The sequence below is a fragment of the Micromesistius poutassou genome, assembly GCF_964030765.1.
Source record: "Micromesistius poutassou genome assembly, chromosome: 14".
Lineage (NCBI taxonomy): Eukaryota > Metazoa > Chordata > Actinopteri > Gadiformes > Gadidae > Micromesistius > Micromesistius poutassou.
In genome coordinates, this window is record NC_140284.1 from 13,920,676 (window position 1) to 13,939,908 (window position 19,233).

Sequence of the window (19,233 nt, forward strand, 5' to 3'; positions counted from 1 at the left end):
ACTGTTTACCTTCCGTTGGTCTGAGAACATCAAACAAATCTGAAATCTGATTGGACGTGCTTCGTCCACCAGCACGGTAGTAGAAATAGTTCTCAACTCCACTGTGGAGCGCTTCAGTGTCTACTTTATCATTCTGCTACTGTCTTCATACTTTTTAAATATGAAATAGATCACTACTATTATGAATTCAAATGTGTCAAACCATCCAGTGTGTGTGTGTGTGTGTGTGTGTGTGTGTGTGTGTGTGTGTGTGTGTGTGTGTGTGTGTGTGTGTGTGTGTGTGTGTGTGTGTGTGTGTGTGTGTGTGTGTGTGTGTGTGTGTGTGTGTGTGTGTGTGTGTGTGTGGTAGTCCAAAGTCCTGGGCTCCTCCCCCTCCCAGGTAGACCATCTCTCCTCTCTGCTGGCTGTGCTGTCCGAGGCAGACAGCGCCCTCCAGATGAGACACCAGGAACTACAGGTCAGAGCACTATTAATATGATATTACTATAATACAACATGCTTCATTCTATTAAAATCACATGAGTGTGTGTGTGTGTGTGTGCAGGAGTTGGAGGTGGTCAGGAGGAGGTGGGAGGAGCAGCAGGAGTCTCTACAGGACAGACTCTACCAGCTGGAGGCCAACCACTCAGAGACAAACACACTCCTAGAACACACACACCTGCAGCTGGTAGACACCCAGCAGAGACTGGCCAGGTCTGACACACACACACACACACACACACACACACACACACACACACACACACACACACACACTAGGGCTTTGACTCCGAACATATTTTTAGGCTTTAGTGAACTATGCTATTGCTTTTATAAATAAATAAACAGTTAAAGTTAGGCGTGGAGTGATTAATTAATTAATTAATTAATAAACAAACAAACTTCAAATAAGATTTTCAATTCCTTCTCCGCCATGGCCGAGATAACCGCCACTATGAGTCTTTACTTGTTGTTGAAGTACCAGAGACGTGCGAGAACCCGACGCAGTCTTTAATTCATAATATCATCCGGAGGCGCACACAGCTTTTGGCCGTGATTAGGGGTGGGAATTGGTAAGTTTTTATCAATATCGATGCCATTGCCGATTCTGCCTATCGATCCAATTCCTTATCAATTCTCTCACCGATTCCTGAGTAGTTCAGTACAGTCTTCTGCACCAAAAGCAACCATTAAATTTTAATTTTTTACATACTGAACAACACCATGACAGGATATAGCGTAGGAAAGAAAATCTAGGGGTAACTTGAGCCGATGTCGAGGGGCCAACTGCCTGAGAGCTATTGGTGTCATCATCAGCATGAAACCGGAAGATATTTGTATGCAGCTCGCTCTGCCTTATTAATAAAAACGACTATACTACTACTATATAGGGCTGTCACTTTTAAGAAAAATCAAGTTTGAACGGATATCAAGCAATGTATTCAAATATATTTCGAATACATGGCCTGGGCGAATACAAAAAAAAACACTAACGAGATTCAATCACAAATGTATAACGTGACAAGAGGAGACATAAACAGGACTAAGGCCATATCCTCTTTGTTTGAAACAGTATATCAACTTAATCAATATAAAGTGCCACTATGCATATCACAAAATTAGGCTATGCAATGAAAAACTAAAAAGGAATCAGAACTGCACAGCGCAAACAATGACGTGACAACTCAAACAGGAGACAGCAGCAGGAGTAAAGCCTATAGCCTATCTGCAATAAATAATAGTTTCTTAATGTTGTTTGCTAGAAACACCAATCTATCAGCTTGATCTGGATCAAGTGCGGCTCTCTTTTTATTCACAATGTTACGTGCAGCGGAGAACACACGTTGGGAGCGCACAGACGTGCCTGGCACACACAGTGTTACGTCCCCCTGGTAACCCGGATGAGCCCCCAATTTGTTATGACCGCATGGCTCAAGCATGGACATAACAAATTGGGAGACACGCAGTGAACAAGTTTTTGTATATTTATTTAAAAATATAGGCCCTAACCAGGAAATTAAGTATCAGTGTAGATGGCAGCTTAACTATGTGTAGGGTGTTATGGACTGGTGTAGTGAGAATGTGCAACAAAACCAAAATAAAGAAGAAAAGGGTTGGCAGCAGCAGCTGCTGTCACACAGGCAGTGAGAGACCGAAAGGCTGGATGTCTTCCTCCTTTTATAGGCCAATCAGGCCAATCAGGTCAATCAGGTGCACCTGCTGCAAAAAGGGAAGCGCCAAATGGCCCAAGTAGGGAAGCAGTGCCTCCCCCACCACACAGGGTCTATGTTGAGAGAAGCGGGTATTTGTTGCAGCCCGTGTCTCTCCACCAATGCAGCGTGTTGCTGTCAGCGGGGATGACTTGGGGTCGCAGTTTACCGCTCAGGCTGGCTGCTCTGTGCGTTGTCCATTTTCGAATCAGGATATATTATTTGCTTGATTAGTGCGCTTGACTCGTACGCAGGCTTTTGAACACATGGCACTCGATGAGAAAACCAGAAAACGTTGCGCAGGGATCGTTAAGAAGAATCGATAACGTTGGAGGTGTACAATTCCAATGGAATTGGTTAGTTGGAACGGTTCTCGATTCCCACCCCTAGCCGTGATATTATATATTATATTATATAGATACCTATATATTATATTATATTATATAATTTAGATATAGAGCTCCGGGAGTCCTCCTACAGCGATAGAAATTGGTAGAAATCACTTCTGATGGAAAAAAGAATGTGTATGAAAAACACCTTTCTTAGCTATCCTTACTATTATATTGTATATATTAAAAAAATATTGCGTATAAAAAGTGGCTGGTAAAAAAGTGAGTGGCTGATAGATTTTTTAATCCACCTGCCACAGTGGCCGATGGGCAAAAAAGTTAATTTCCATCTCTGACACACACACACACACACACACACACACACACACACACACACACACACATGCAGCTGGTAGACACCCAGCAGGGACTGGCCAGGTCTGTCGCACGCACACACATGCGCATATGCGCACACACACGTGCATATGCGCACTCACACGCACACCACAGACACACACCAGACACACACACAAAAGGTAGCTCTCATAAATGTGTGTGTGTGTCTCTGTCTGTCAGGGAGAGGGAGACAGTGATGGGTCTACAGGCAGAGGTGGAGCTGGTTGGAAAGAGGGAGGAGGAGGAGAAAAGAGAGAGCAAGAGGATGAGGAGAGAGCTGGAGAGGGAGGAGGAGGAGAGGAGGCACGTGGAGAGAGACGGACAGAAAAGGTATCTCGCTCGCCATTCAAATATACACCATAGTACAGAATATTTACATTACCTGTCTTACATTACACGTACACAATATTTTAACATTGTATATATCACATTATACGTAAAATTATACATACGTCTAAATATGGTATGGAATAGCATAATATCTTGAAATATAATGTGGACATGTTATATATATTTAAAAGTATAAACTGTGTAACATTATTTTGCTCTGGAACATAAAATATAACTTTAAAATGTATGTAATACTGTTTCAGGGGGTAGGTAGGTGTTTTTAATGTGTTCGAGGTGTAGTTAAGTATGTTTAACGTTTCCAGGGGGTAGTTAAGTGTGTTTAATGTGTTAGGCTGTAGTTAAGTGTGTTTAATGTATTATGGGTGTAGTTAAGTGTGTTTACTGTGTTAGGGGTGTAGTTAAGTGTGTTTAACGTTTCAAGGGGGTAGTTAAGTGTGTTTACTGTTTTCAGGGGGTAGTTAAGTGTGTTTAACGTTTCCAGGGGGTAGTTAAGTGTGTTTACTGTTTTCAGGGGGTAGTTAAGTGTGTTTAATGTGTTATGGCTGTAGTTAAGTGTTTAATGTGTACAGGTGTAGTTAAGTGTGTTAGAGGTCTAGTTAAATGTGTTTAATGTGTTAGGGGTGTAGTTAAGTGTGTTTACTGTTTTCAGGGGGTAGTTAAGTGTGTTAGAGGTGTGTTTAACGTTTTAAGAGGGTAGTTAAGTGTGTTTAACGTTTCCAGGGGTAGTTAAGTGTGTTTAATGTGTTATGGGTGTAGTTAACTGTGTTAGGGGTGTAGGTAAGTGTGTTTACTGTGTTAGGGGTGTAGTTAAGTGTGTTTACTGTTTTCAGGGTGTAGTTAAGTGTGTTTACTGTGTTATGGGTGTAGTTAAGTGTGTTAGAGGTGTAGTTAAGTGTGTTTAACGTTTCCAGTGGGTAGTTAAGTGTGTTTAAAGTGTTATGGGTGTAGTTAAGTGTGTTTGACGTTTCCAGGGGTAGTTAAGTGTGTTTAACGTTTCCAGTGGGTAGTTAAGTGTGTTTAAAGTGTTATGGGTGTAGTTAAGTGTGTTTGACGTTTCCAGGGGTAGTTAAGTGTGTTTAATGTTTCCAGTGGGTAGTTAAGTGTGTTTAATGTGTTATGGGTGTAGTTAAGTGTGTTTAATCTTTCCCGGGGTAGTTAAGTGTGTTTAATGTGTTAGAGGTGTAGTTAAGTGTGTTAGGGGTGTAGTTAAGTGTTTTTACTGTGTTAGGGGTGTAGTTAAGTGTTAACTGTTTTCAGGGTGTAGTTAAGTGTGTTTAACGTTTCCAGGGGGTAGTTAAGTGTGTTTAATGTGTTATGGGTGTAGTTAAGTGTGTTAGAGGTCTAGTGTGTTTTAATGTTGTACTGACTGTTTTTAGGGTGGAGGAGGGCCTGATGGAGATCGCCCAGCTGAAGGAGAGAGAGCTGAGAGGTCACATGGAGATCCACAGCTTGAAGGTACCGACTCCTCCAGTCCGGAGCAGCCCAGTCAGGGTGGACACCGAATAATGTTACAGAATCGTTTCATCCAAAATAGATCTAGAATAGAAGAGTGGTATTTGAAGTGGGCTCTCGCCCGTACCACTCCTCAAACTCTTCTCCCAGGAGCCCTGTGTCCATCAAGCCTCCTTCACTAAAGGCCTTTAAACACGGGACAAGTCATGTGACACATGCCTACATTGATTAGATTATCCACTATCCTATCCATGTTAACCTTAATTAAAAACAATTCCATGAAACCAAACTAACAAGCATGTATGAACAAGGGTTATGTATTCCATACATAACCATACATATATCAAATCTGTGGGGGCTTTGGATAAAAACATCAGCAACATTATTGATTTGTACTAACTAGTAGTGGTAATCTAGTGTGGTTACGATGCTTTACTTTACATTCTCTCTCTCTCTCTCTCTCTCTCTCTCTCTCTCTCTCTCTCTCTCTCTCTCTCTCTCTCTCTCTCTCTTTTCCCCCCCCCTGTCCCCTAGGGGGCGGTAGCGAGAGAGCAGCAGGACAAACAGAGAGCAGAAGAGGAGGCTGTGGAGGCTGGAGAAGCTTTACAGAAGGTGCCCCCACATGTGCACTGTACATGTTCCTCACTAGATCTAGTTCTACAGACCAGAGACAGTCTGCTGGTCACTAGATGAGCTCCAGACCAGAGACAGTCTGCTGGTCACTAGATATTCTTCAGACTAGTGACAGTCTGCTGGTCACTAGATGTTCTTCAGACCAGAGTCAGTGTACTGGTCACTAGATGTTCTTCAGACCAGAGTCGGTGTACTGGTCACTAGATGTTCTTCAGACCAGAGTCGGTGTACTGGTCACTTACTAGATTTTCTCCAGACCAGAGTCGGTGTACTGGTCACTTACTAGATTTTCTCCAGACCAGAGACAGTATGGTGTCGCTGGTGTCTGATCAGAACCTAATGAAGAGACAGCTGAATGAAACCAGGGACTCTCTGGACAAGATGGCCGCTCTTAACCAATCCCTGGTCAAGGACAAGATAGAGCTCAACACCCACATACTACAGGTACGACTACTGTCTGTCTGTCTGTCTGTCTGTCTGTCTGTCTGTCTGTCTGTCTGTCTGTCTGTCTGCCTGCCTGCCTGTCTGTCTGTCTGTCTGTCTGTCTGTCTGTCTGTCTGTCTGTCTGTCTGTCTGTCTGGTGGACACTGGGAGCTGCCCAGTACAACCAGTCTGAGTCAGTGTGTGTGTTCAAGGTGGAGGCAGAGCTAGCTGATGGACAGTCCCAGCTCCATGCTCTGAAGTCAGAGGTCACGTCATTACAGAGGGATCTGAGAGTGCTGAGCCAGGACTACAACCAGCTAAAGTAAGCTATCTTAACTCCTGAGCCAGGACTACAACCAGCTAAAGTAAGCTATCTTTAACTCTGAGCCAGGACTACAACCAGCTAAAGTAAGCTATCTTAACTCCTGAGCCAGGACTACAACCAGCTAAAGTAAGCTATCTTTAACCCTGAGCCAGGACTACAACCAGCTAAAGTAAGCGATCTTTAACCCTGAGCCAGGACTACAACCAGCTAAAGTAAGCTATCTTTAACCCTGAGCCAGGACTACAACCAGCTAAAGTTAGATGACTGGACGGTCTTAACTGCATGCATGTTAACCGCTACCTGCCCCTAATGATCGTCTGGTAGTATTCAATACAGTAATATCTTTCACCTAATTGTCCTGCATCAGATCCTGATTAATCTGATTAATCTGATAGTGATCAGATTCATGTGGTTGTGATGTGATTGTGTGATTCATGTGATTGTGATGTGATTCATGTGATTGTGATGTGGTGCTCAGGACCCATACTCAGGCAGAAGAGGCGGTTGTTCTCCACCTGAGGGAGCGGGAGCAAGCGATAGAGAGAGCAGGGGAGGAGAGAGAGCGAGAGCTGCTTGGTCTGATGGAGCAGAGTGAGCGTGAGGGAGAAGAACTGAAAGAGGTGAACTAAAGCTGTACTCACCATGGTAACCCAGTATAACCACAACACAAGCATGCTGATTAGTATTACAACAAGGCAATAACCATGGATTACTTTCATTCATGCACAACAATCATTATGCAAGCACCTTTACTGCACTGACCGCAGTATTAAAGTACAATGATAACCCTGGAGAGAAAATCATTCACTGAGCGCACGTCAAGTGAAGCAGCAGTGACTGTGTTCCTGCTCGCTCTGAGATTGTTTCTCCTCCTCTGATATTGTTTCTGCTCCTCTGATATTGTTTCTGCTCTCTCTGATATTGTTTCTACTCTCTCTGATATTGTTTCTCCTCCTCTGATATTGTTTCTCCTCCTCTGATATTGTTTCTGCTCTCTCTCGCTGTAGATAATGAGTAGTTTAGGACGTTTATGAGGTTTCATGGCTACTTATCATCTTTAACATTAAGTGTGTGTGTGTGTGTGTGTGTGTGTGTGTGTATGTCTGTGTGTCTGTGTGTAGCTGCGTACCCAGCATGCCTTGGTGCGGTCTGAGCTCCAGGAGGCGTGTAGTGAGTTGTCACGGGTTACGGAGGAGAAGAGGAGAGCAGAGAGAGGGAGGGAGGAGCAGCAGAGAAGGAGGGAGGAACTGGAGAGGGAGGGACGAGACAAGCTGTCCTCTCTGGAGAGAGAGAGAGAGCTGCAAGTGGACGAGCGAGAGCGGCTCAGGTATAACCACCCTCACCTGTTCTGTCTGTCTTTTGAATTCTGTCTCCTCCTGGGGGTTGTTCTATTTTTTTGGCCTCCCCTCTCCTTATGTTGTGTTATGCTGTATTTTCCCATGTAATTTCCCCCTCGGGGATAATAAAGTCTTATCAAATCTAATCTAATCTAGTCTGTCTTTACAATATCTCCAAAGCAGTAACACCAACCTAACAATGTCTGCCTAATCAAACATGATAAAGCAAACAAAACTGTAAAAGGTCAAATATAAAATACTATAAAAAGTTACTTTGATGTACCATGTAGATACTTATATACAGATTAAGTAGTTTTGTGCAGTTTTTTGCAATAGCAGGTTTGAATAGCCTACAATAGTAAACATTACAGTATAATATACTCTCTCTCTCTCTCATTGTGCAGGTGTGCGTTGGTGTCTCTCCAAAAGCAGCTGAGGGACCAGCAGCAGCAGGTGTCTTTGTTGGAGATGGACAGACAGCAGCTCCTCACTCAGACACTTGCCCTGCAGCAGACTAAAGACACCCTGCAAGGTCTGTCTGCTGCCTGTCTGTCTGCTGGCCCGTCTGTCTGTTGACATGTCTGTCTGCTGCCTGTCTGTCTGTTGACCTGTCTGTCTGTTGACCTGTCTGTCTGCTGCCCGTCTGTCTGCTGGCCCGTCTCTCTGTTGACCTGTCTGTCTGCTGGCCTGTCTGTCTGTTGTCTATACATCAGAGTAGTCAGTATTCTGGTGTCATTGAGTTGCTGTAGTTCCTGGCCCCACATGTTGGAGGTCCCATCAGGGTCAAATACACTGAACCACAACTTGAGGGAGTCTGGCTCTCTGAATAAAGTCTTAACTCTGGCCTAAATGTGAACCAGGTCTAAAGGTAGACAGGACTACAAGTGAACCAGGTCCAAAGGTAGACAAGGACTAAATGTACAGGTCTACACTAAACCAGGTTTTAATGTGTTTCTGCAGGAGAGATGGCGTTCTTGAAGGAGGAGGTGGAGTGGGGGAAGAGCCAGGGGGAGGAGCAGAGAGAGAGAAGGCAGGAGGAAGGAAGGAGCAGGAGGCGGCAGGTGGAGACCCTCGTGGAGGAGGTGGAGGAGCTGTCCAAGATGAGGAGAGAAGGAGAGGCGGAGAGGGAGAGGGAGAGGGAGGTGTGGCAGAGAGAGAGGGAGTGTCTGAGCACAGAGCTGGGGAGGAGGGAGGCGGAGGAGGTGGTGAGCTCCAGTAGGTTGGAGGAGGTTTCCACCCTGTTGAGGGAGACGGAGAGGGAGGTGGAGAGGCTACAGCAGACTCAACGGCACCATGACAAACAGCTGGAGGAGGAGAGAGGGACGGTCAGCCTGTGGAGAGAGAGAGCACAGGAGGAGGAGAGACAGAGGCAGAGACTGACGGTGTTGCTCACCCGGGCGGAGGAAAGGGAGAAGGAAAGTGAGAAGGAGGTGAAGAGGCAAGTGGAGGTGATGAGGAGCAGCAGAGGGGAAGAGAGAGAGAGACTCAACCTCAGCCTCCAACAGCTAAGAGATGAAAACAAACGGCTCAACCTAACCGAGAGAGAGAGGGAGAAAGAGAGACTGGAGGAGGAGAAAGAGAGGGTGAGACTGACGGAGGAGAGAGAGAGGAAGAAAGAGGAGGAGATGACACGAGCGAGAGAGAGGGAGAGACTGGTGGAGAGAGAGAGGCAGAGAGAGATGGAGGCTTTGTGTGACCAAATAGAGAGATTGAGAGAAGAGAAGGAGGTGCAGCAGTCCAGAATGATATCTGAGGAAAAGAGGAGGGAGGGATGGAGAGAAAGAGCTGAGAAGGCAGAGAAGGAGAGAGAGGAGGCAAAACAGAGACTTTTGGAAAGAGGGCTGAGTGATGAGGAAGAGTTGAAAGAGGAAAGGAGAGAGCGTGAGGTGGCGGAGGAGAGGCTGAGGAGGGCTGAGTCCCAGCTGAGGACCAGAGGAGAAGAGATGGAGACGATGAACCAACGGGTGCTTGGTCTGCAAAGAGAGCAAGAGCGTGTAGAGGGAGAGCTACTGGAGAGAGAGAGGGAGAGAGACCTCCTGAGGAGCAGAGAGGAGGAGAGGGAGAGAGAGACAGACCTCCTGAGGAGGAGAGAGGAGGAGAGAGAGAGGGAGATGAACCTCCTGAGGAGCAGAGAGGAGGAGAGGGAGAGAGAGACAGACCTCCTGAGGAGCAGAGAGGAGGAGAGGGAGAGAGAGACAGACCTCCTGAGGAGCAGAGAGGAGGAGAGGGAGAGAGAGACAGACCTCCTGAGGAGCAGAGAGGAGGAGAGGGAGAGAGAGACAGACCTCCTGAGGAGCAGAGAGGAGGAGAGGGAGAGAGAGACAGACCTCCTGAGGAGCAGAGAGGAGGAGAGGGAGAGAGAGACAGACCTCCTGAGGAGCAGAGAGGAGGAGAGGGAGAGAGAGACAAACCTCCTGAGGAGCAGAGAGGAGGAGAGGGAGAGAGAGACAGACCTCCTGAGGAGCAGAGAGGAGGAGAGAGAGAGGGAGACAGACCTACTGAAGAGCAGAGAGGAGGAGAGAGAGAGGGAGATGAACCTCCTGAGGAGCAGAGAGGAGGAGAGAGGGAGGGAGATGAACCTCCTGAGGAGCAGAGAGGAGGAGAGAGGGAGGGACTATGAGCTGAATAAGGTGCGGATGAGTGTGGTGGAGGAAGAGAGGGATGAGATGAAGAAACAGTTGGAGGAGAAAGACAGCAATCTGGAGTGCCAGAGGAGTATGTTGAGGGTGAAAGAGAAGGAGGTGAAGACCCTGCATGAGCAAGCCCAGCTCCTGCAGGAGGAGGCGGGGGAGGAGAGGAGAGAGAGGGAGGAGCAACAGAGGGAGCGAGAGGAGAGAGATGCAGAGCTGAGGGGCAGGCTGGCGGAGCTGGAGGACGAGCAGGCCCGGGGGAGGGAGAGCGCAGAGCAGAGGGAGAGGGGAGAGGGGGAGAGAGAGGAGACAAGAAGAGAAGAGAGAGGGAGAGAAACCATGGAGAAAGAGAGACGCAAGGAGGAGATGAGGCGAGCTGAGGAGGAGAACAGGAGGCTGCAAGAGAAAGTGACGGAGCTGGAAGGGGAGCGGGAGGGCCTGAGGAGGAGGCTGGAGGAGGAGCTGAGTAGGCAGCGGCCGCTTCAGGAGGAGCTGGAGGAGGAGCTGAGGAGGACCAGGGAAGAGCTGAGAGGAGCAAGACACAACATGGTACACAAAGCTACTGGCGCCTCCATTGCACATACCTTGTGGAGCTGGGGTTCTGACTGTGTGTGTGTTTAGGTGTCAGGTCTGGAGGGGAGGCAGGTGGAGGAGGAGAGGATGAGGAGGGCGATAAAAACCTCTCTGGAGGAGGTGGACTCCCTCAAGCAGCTTCTATCAGTAGGATATTAGATCTTTATATGATTGTCATATATTTCTGACAATATTTTATAATAAATAATAAATACAATATAATATGTTTACACATATATAATCTGATTAAGTATATCAGGTAATGCAATCCATATAAAAATCCATAGTTATATGGATTGTAACCCATATCATGAGGATTTGTTTTATATTTAATGTAAAAGCAATGTATACTGTATGACTACAGATCCATATCGATAGTTCTGTACATATATACAGTATGTAGATGTATTTATATAGATATACTGTATATATATGTATGGGCTGTTGACGCATTTACTCTTAGGTTTAATCTGTGCGCTCAACAATACTTGTCTTCTGAATTGGTCTATCAGTATGTACCTAGTGTATTATATCAGGTCTCATGATGCTCTGCTCCCCAGGAGAGAACACAGGAGGCGCTCCACAGCGCCCTGCAGGAGGGGCAGCAGGAGGTGGAGAGGGAGCAGACACTCCAGGCTGCCAGGGAGGAGGTGCTCCGACAGAGGGAGGAGATGGTTAAAGAGAGAGAAGAGGAGAGAGGAGAGCTAGAGGGGTTGAGGGCCAGAACAAATGCTCTGATACAGAGGAGAGGGGAGGTGAACAAGGAACTGAAGAAGGAGAGAGAGATGGTGGAGAGGAGGAGGAGGATGGAGGTTCTGGAGGAGCAGGGTCTGAGCGAGGAGGGGAGAGAGAGGGATCTGAAACACGTTGAGGAACAGAAGGAGGAAGAGAAGCAGATGGTGGACAGGAGGAGCAGGAGTGGAGGAAAGGAGGTGGGTGATGTTTGTTCTCCTCACCCCTATAGCAGCTGGGTGTGTTCAGATGTTAGTAACACACCTCCTCTCTACCTGCCCAGGAGGACACATGTGGAGGTCTTTCCTCTCTGTTCCAGGAGACGGAGGAGAGACTCTTGAAGGACAAAGAGGAGGAGGTGAGACTTGACTTCCCAGACCTCTTGACAAAACACAAATAATAGCTTATGAAGCTCACTCAAGATCATTCACATCCTCAAGAGGTGCCAAAAGGCCGCTTGATTGGGCGACTACCTGCATAATAATCCCAAAATATGGTTGTGAAACTGGGCTGTCCACATCGCTGCAATGAGCAGCAGCCTAAAGCTGTCCTGTAGCTGTCCTGTAGCTGTCCTGAAGCTGTCCTGTAGTTGTCCCCTGTAGCTGTCCTGAAGCTGTCCTGTAGTTGTCCCCTGTAGCTGTCCTGTAGTTGTCCCCTGTAGCTGTCCTGTAGTTGTCCCCTGTAGCTGTCCTGAAGCTGTCCTGTAGTTGTCCCCTGTAGCTGTCCTGTAGTTGTCCCCTGTAGCTGTCCTGTAGTTGTCCCCTGTAGTTGTCCCCTGTAGCTGTCCTGAAGCTGTCCTGTAGTTGTCCCCTGTAGCTGTCCTGTAGTTGTCCCCTGTAGCTGTCCTGAAGTTGTCCCCTGTAGCTGTCCTGAAGCTGTCCTGTAGTTGTCCCCTGTAGCTGTCCTGTAGCTGTCCTGAAGCTGTCCTGAAGTTGTCCCCTGTAGCTGTCCTGAAGCTGTCCTGTAGCTGTCCTCTGTTGCTGTCCTGAAGCTGTCCTAAAGTTGTCCCCTGTAGCTGTCCTGAAGCTGTCCCCTGTAGCTGTCCTGTAGCTGTCCTGTAGTTGTCCCCTGTAGCTGTCCTGAAGCTGTCCTGTAGCTGTCCTGTAGCTGTCCTGTAGCTGTCCTGAAGCTGTCCTGTAGCTGTCCCGTGAGGCTGTGGAGGATGCTTGCACCAATGTTGGAAGGAGGGAGACTGATGAAGGACAGCGCTGCACTTCAAATGATGAGAAACCAAATATCCACCCTGATAGTCGTATCCACTCATGTCACATTGATACTGTCACTCTTGGCATGTGTGGCGACATATCAACATTTCTATAAAAAGACTAATTATACTGTAGTATTTTAATTGATGTATTGTTGTATATATTGTCCCCATTTGATGGGGACTAGGTTCACAGCAGTTATCTTTTGTCATTGTAACCAGGTGTGCACTAGTTATGTGCTGTTGTCATGGTAACCAGGTGTACACTAGTTATGTGCTGTTGTCATAGTGACCAGGTGTACAGTAGTTATGGGTGGTTGTTGTCATCGTGACCAGATATACAGTATATGTTGTTGTCATGGTGACCAGGTGTACAGTAGTTATGTGCTGTTGTCATAGTGACCAGGTATATAGTAATGATTTATTGTTTGTCTTGGTGACCAGGTGTATAGTAGTGATGTGCTGTTGTCATGGTGACCAGGTGTATAGTAGTGATGTGCTGTTGTCATGGTGACCAGGTGCACAGTAGTGATGTGCTGTTGTCATGGTGACCAGGTGTTTAGTAGTGATGTGCTATTGTCATGGTGACCAGGTGTATAGTAGTGATTTGCTGTTGTCATGGTGACCAGGTGCACAGTAGTGATGTGCTGTTGTCATGGTGACCAGGTGTACCTGCTGACCAAGAGGACAGGGGAGCTGGCTGAGGACAGAGACAGAATCTTATTGGCTCTGAGGCAGACAGAGGCTGCTCTGATTGGCTACAGGGAGAGGGGCCGTTCCAATGAGGTGAGACCTTATCACACACAGGATTCTGCTACTAAGAAAGGTAAACACATATCCACCCACCCCCTCTACAGTTATATCATTTTTTAAGTTCACTTATCTGTTCTAAAAATCTGTTCAAAAAGATGACATCGCTGCCAGAGGTCCTGCTTTACGGCAAGTACTGAGTCACTTTGGCACTTCTGCATATATAATATATATAATATATAATATATTTACAGATAATATATAACAATTAACTTTGACGGAACGTCCTCCTTAAGATAATGTTTCTGATTCTGCTTCAGCTTCAGATGCCATCAAGAGGGGTCTCTGGTCGTAATCAGTCGCAAGTTCGTGCCTGACCAATCAGCATTCATTAGCAGAATGCTAGCGTGTACTGCAGGGGCGTAGGAATGAGTTTAACAATGGGGGGGACACATATCGGAAACTTGACAGATCTGTTAATGGTTTGAACAGAAATATGTCATAAATTAACTACACTGCAAAACATTCACAAATATATTTTATTCTACTAAAAATATACATTTGTAAAGGTAAAGGAAAACACATTTTGAATGGCAGTAATGAACTGATAAATTGCAGGCCTAACCATCCAGTTTTGTATAATAATAAATAAATAAATAATAATTGAAGAATATTGATCAAAATTTGAATTAAAATTTTCTGAATACATTAAAAAAATTCTGGAAATGTATTCTAATCATTCTAAAAATGTGTTCAGATTCATAGCCTACACCCTGACAAGCAGAGCCTGGACAAGCTTCACTGCATATACAGACCTACTTTATGGCATTCCACCCACCATTGCTATTTATCCTATGGGTGTTATTCGGATATTTAGGCAAATCATGATCACTGTCCTATAGGACTACTGCTCACAATAAAGCTAATAGGGAAAAAATGAATACATATTTTTGGTAGGCCTATATACACATTTAAGTGAAAATATGAAAATACATTGAATGAGTGTCGTGTGGGCCTATCTATATTTTTATGAATTAGCCTGAAGCTTCAGAAAATTCTGAACAAAGCTGTGCGTGTGCGTGCGTGCGTTTCAGACATCAACCTCATAGAGCACAGAGACAAACGCTCTTCAAATAAGCCTACACATATTTGTTTGAGGAGTGAATTTGCTCCAAAATCAATTTATTTGCAGGTATCATCAAAATTGGTCCGCCTAACAAGTAACGCCTTTAAGGTGGAACGGTCATGCGGTTCCTCTCGTCAGTCCAAGTATTAGTGCCAGGCAGACACACGGCAAACTGACAAATTCGACATATATTTTTGTACAGAATCTCCCTGCTTCTGAAATGTGCAAACATCTCCGCCCAGCGTGCGTCCGCTGGTTTCCATCAGCATTCCACTGTACGACCATCCCTGTTGCGTATGCCCTCACACATTGTTGAAATCATATGCTGGATGCTTAAATGTCCGTTGGGGGCACAAAACACCATTCAGGGGGCCGGTGACAAGACGCTGTGTTGCGCTTTCAAAATAAAAATAAAAAAAATTCTCCTCGCGGTATAATTTTTGGGTGGGACAAATGCGCCTGTCTCCAATATTGGAGCAGACATGTCTCCCCCCCCCCCACACACACACACACACACCCACACCTTTACACACGCCTAGACAATCTTTATTGAACTTGCGGAATCTACAATAAAATCTGTGATATTTCAATGACAAGCAGGTGAAAGAGATCCATTTAGCCGTCTAGGCCCATAGACCCCCGTTCAATCTGCACTCATGCGATCACCCCCAGTGGAATTCTAATGGAACTGCAAACAAGTTGGATACAATGGGGCTCAATAGAGAGTGCCAAGGCTCTCCGTAGACGGGAGATCATCTGCATCACTGACTACTTTGATTGAACTATCTTCATTTGGGGGCTTTTACCAGCAAACTTTTATATTGTGATTAATCAGGGATTAATCACATATCAGGTGACTGATCTGATAAAACAATGCCTTAAAGATGAACTGAACTGAGATTTTAAGTTTAGTTGATATAACACATGTATTGTCTGCCTTCTCATTGGTACAATGATTAAAATGGCTGAACTTGTTAAAAGGGATAAAATTGTATGGTGAAAGTGTAGTTTTTGTAACATGGGCGCCGCCATGTTGGAACAATCAGCTACGTCACTGGCATGGTAAGCTACTCTGTGGCTAACTAGCAGCCATAGCAGGTAATGAGTCTGAGGCGAACTGAAATGGCTACGGAAACGCAAACAATGAGAATTCATCAAATTCATCATCTGTATTTCTTTCTCTCTTCCCCCTACCTTGCCAACAAAATGATTCGTGATTTACTAGTGTTTAAACCAAGGCATGTAAAGTAAGCCTATAACAGATTGTCGCAGCATGTTGACTTTAGGCTACGATAGCCAGAGATGTGTTGAAATGAACACGTCAATGAGTAAAGTAAGTAGAGTAGATGACGCGTCTGACATATTGTACCAAATACATTTTATTTAAATTTTATAAATCCAAAGCATACTCAAATCCTTGGTATTCGGCTGAGGGGAAAAGATCCCTAATATAGGCGACAGCACAGGATGGGATCGGAATTCTGTTCCTCTTTCCCAAATGCCCTCTCGCCCAAAGCGTGAAGTGCCGGTATGCAGTCAACCTAAACAGTCTGAGAAAAGCATAAATATATAAACCAGTCGCCCAGTCGCCAATTCGTAGCCTACCTAATAAAATATAAGTGTTACATACCTGCTATTTATGGGGCGCTCCAGCGTCTCAGCTCGGATGTCCCTTAAGCCCAGTTCAGACCAAAGATTCGCGACGCAACTGCTTGCAACTCCTTGCGACGAGACGGGCTGAGACGTTCTAAAAACGGGGCAGTTCACACTGCTGCACCGGGCGGCGACGGCAGGTGGTTTCCCTAGCAACTGTGAACGCTCTGGCACAGCTGAGAGCCGCATCAGCATCACTTCCATCCTGCTAAAAAGTAACCTAACTTAGGTTTGCGATTAGTTTTATTTTTATTTTGGTTGAGAGTAGGCTAGAGTTGCTGTGTTTCGCCATTCTCCACTACTTCTGCATTGTAGTAATTCGCTGGAGCTTAGTTTGTTTAGATCCCGCTAGTTGGATACATTGCACTCTTTCGTAGTGGCGACTTCTCTACTGCAAGGGAAGCTCGGCTTCACATAAAATTTCGAAAATTAAATGGTCAGATATATACTGTTGTGTTAACATTTCATTGATTAAAAATGCGTTAGAACACGTCCATCTCGATGACGAGTTCGTTCAGAATCAGCTGCTTATCACAGGTCGACTGACTCGATTTCCTTCTCATACACTTACGTGTTTAATTTGCGTGTGTTTAGAAGATGGGCTCGCACACACACGCGCACCAAGCATCGCCCACATTCATTCATTCTTTTAAACACTCACTCGCGGTAAAACTATGTTTGCTCACGATCAAATACTCATCAATCCTAAAAGTAATGGGCTTGTACACGATGTCTGGGTCAAGAACATATGTGTTTGCTGTACGGTGTTTGCAGATGCATTGATTTAAAAGTACAACTTACCGCTGTATCAGCTGTTCTTTCCCAAATCATTTAACCAATAATTTACCCTAAAACTAGATTTTGTTTTGGAAGCCTGGAATATACTTTGCTCGAATGTATTATTGTTATTATTATTATTTTAACGCATGGCATAGCCTACTATACTTCATTCATGTTCATTCATGCAGCCCTATGGAAAAAAAATGTTTCCACAATCCACACGCTATTTCTATGCAGTTTCACACGTATGAATAATCTTTGACATCATAATATTTAACATGCAAGTGTAGTGGTGCCTGGTTGCTGCGGGGGAAAATCAGCTTTGCGCCCGGTGCAAACTAGCAACGACACATGCGTCGGTGTAGAAAGTCAATTGCGCCAGGCGCAAGTTAGGGCCCTTCCTCTGTTTGGCGCACATGGCTAATTTGCATACGCGCACAGGACTGTTGGAATGGGAACACGTCGGACTGACAGCATGTAACCATAACAATGGCTAACGTGTAACGGTAACGGTGGTCCCGTTAAAATGTCAATGAATCAGCTCAAGCCTAACATTATCTACAATCGTTGTTCTGGAACCAAAGATAATACTGTTAGCATCTCCAACTTGTAGGCCTATTTAATAAGCCTAAATTGTTCTGTGCTGTGTCCTGATTGGCTGAAGAGAAATAGCTACATCGTTGCGTTCTAAAACTGGACCTGGCGATTTGACATGTTCAATCTTTGGCGACTCCTTGCAACGGCATCATCACCGTAGCGTCAGCCGCCTTGCGACACTGCTGCAACTTTTCCCCTGCGACGTTCTAAAACGTCTCGTTGCAAGTCGTTGCGTTGCGAATCTTTGGTCTGAACTGGGCTTTAGAGAGAGCATGGCCACTTCCAACATATATAGGCATGTCCCTCACAGGCTCAAACGCATAACCTGCTATGTGAAAGTCACTATTTTCCGCCATAGATAGTAGAAGACGTTTGCGTGTCTGCAGCTTCTGCCTACAGAACTTCTAATGACCCTGCGCCTACCATGCCAGTGACGTCACCGAAAATGGCGGCGTTCTAATACTAATAAACACATTTTTTGTGTTGCTTAAAAAAGCTATGTATTGATTTTTTTTTTATTTTTTTTTTAATAATTTTTTTTATAATGGTCATAACTAACAAGTTATCAATGTTGATTATTTCAGTTCAGTTCATCTTTAACAGCCCTAATATCTATATTTATACAAGCAGGATATTGACTTCGTACCAAGGGTTGCCTTGCTCCAGAGAACTGTGGCAGAGCTGGAAGTGGACCAGCAACGGCTGACAACAAGAAGCTCTCAGCTGAAACATCAGAACCAGCGACTCAGGAGCCACCGCAAGATGCTCCGCCACAGGCTGAGAACGGTACTACATGCTACGACACACTGCTAGCTACTGCTACACACTACAACACACTGCTAGCTACCCCTACACGCTACGACACACTGCTAGCTACTGCTACACGCTACGACACACTGCTAGCTACTGCTACACGCTACGACACACTGCTAGCTACTGCTACACACTGCTAGCTACTGCTACACGCTACGACACACTGCTAGCTACTGCTACACGCTACGACACACTGCTAGCTACTACTACACGCTACGACACACTGCTAGCTACTGCTACACACTACGACACACTGCTAGCTACTGCTACACGCTACGACACTTTGCTAGCTACACACTGTGACACAATGCTACCTACTGCTACACACTGACACAATGCTTCCTACTGCTACACACTGACACAATGCTACCTAATGCTACACACTGTGACACAATGCTACCTACTGCTACACACTGACACAATGTTACCTACTGCTACACACTGACACAATGCTACCTACTGCTACACACTGACACAATGCTACCTACTGCTACACACTGTGACACAATGCTTCCTACTGCTACACACTGACACAATGCTACCTAATGCTACACACTGTGACACAATGCTACCTACTGCTACACACTGACACAATGTTACCTACTGCTACACACTGACACAATGCTACCTACTGCTACACACTGACACAATGCTACCTACTGCTACACACTGTGACACAATGCTAGCTACTGCTACACACTGTGACACAATGCTTTTGTTATTTTGTTTTAGATCGTTTTAATTTCTATACTTTTATTGTCTGCACTTTGTTATAGCAGAGAGTTGTAATGTCTGAAGTTGTCTGTTGCAGGTAGAAGAGGAAAGAGGGATCCGGTCAGTGCTGCTCACTCAGTCAGACAGCAGGTCTCAGGTCTGTTTCTGGTTCTGTGTACAGTTTGTGATGATACGACATTATGTTACATTAGGTTATAGCAGTTAA

General features: G+C 45.4%; 1 protein-coding gene across 4 annotated transcripts in view; it reads left to right on the forward strand.

The window, feature by feature from the left end:
• Window positions 1–19,233, forward strand: part of LOC311358488 (uncharacterized protein) — a 34,950-nt gene that overhangs the window by 12,552 nt on the left and 3,165 nt on the right. For 2 of the 4 annotated variants that reach the window (XM_084478530.1, XM_084478531.1), the window contains exons 10-26: window positions 350–457; window positions 545–693; window positions 3,095–3,244; window positions 4,642–4,720; window positions 5,252–5,329; window positions 5,648–5,794; window positions 5,986–6,095; window positions 6,577–6,718; window positions 7,220–7,425; window positions 7,840–7,967; window positions 8,396–10,614; window positions 10,687–10,785; window positions 11,199–11,570; window positions 11,654–11,728; window positions 13,241–13,360; window positions 18,108–18,266; window positions 19,105–19,164. In XM_084478530.1, coding sequence (XP_084334656.1) covers window positions 350–457; window positions 545–693; window positions 3,095–3,244; window positions 4,642–4,720; window positions 5,252–5,329; window positions 5,648–5,794; window positions 5,986–6,095; window positions 6,577–6,718; window positions 7,220–7,425; window positions 7,840–7,967; window positions 8,396–10,614; window positions 10,687–10,785; window positions 11,199–11,570; window positions 11,654–11,728; window positions 13,241–13,360; window positions 18,108–18,266; window positions 19,105–19,164 — 4,401 coding nt within the window. The remainder of the gene's footprint in view (window positions 1–349; window positions 458–544; window positions 694–3,094; window positions 3,245–4,641; window positions 4,721–5,251; window positions 5,330–5,647; window positions 5,795–5,985; window positions 6,096–6,576; window positions 6,719–7,219; window positions 7,426–7,839; window positions 7,968–8,395; window positions 10,615–10,686; window positions 10,786–11,198; window positions 11,571–11,653; window positions 11,729–13,240; window positions 13,361–18,107; window positions 18,267–19,104; window positions 19,165–19,233) is intronic. The other 2 variants (XM_084478532.1, XM_084478533.1) reach the window with 2 other exon arrangements.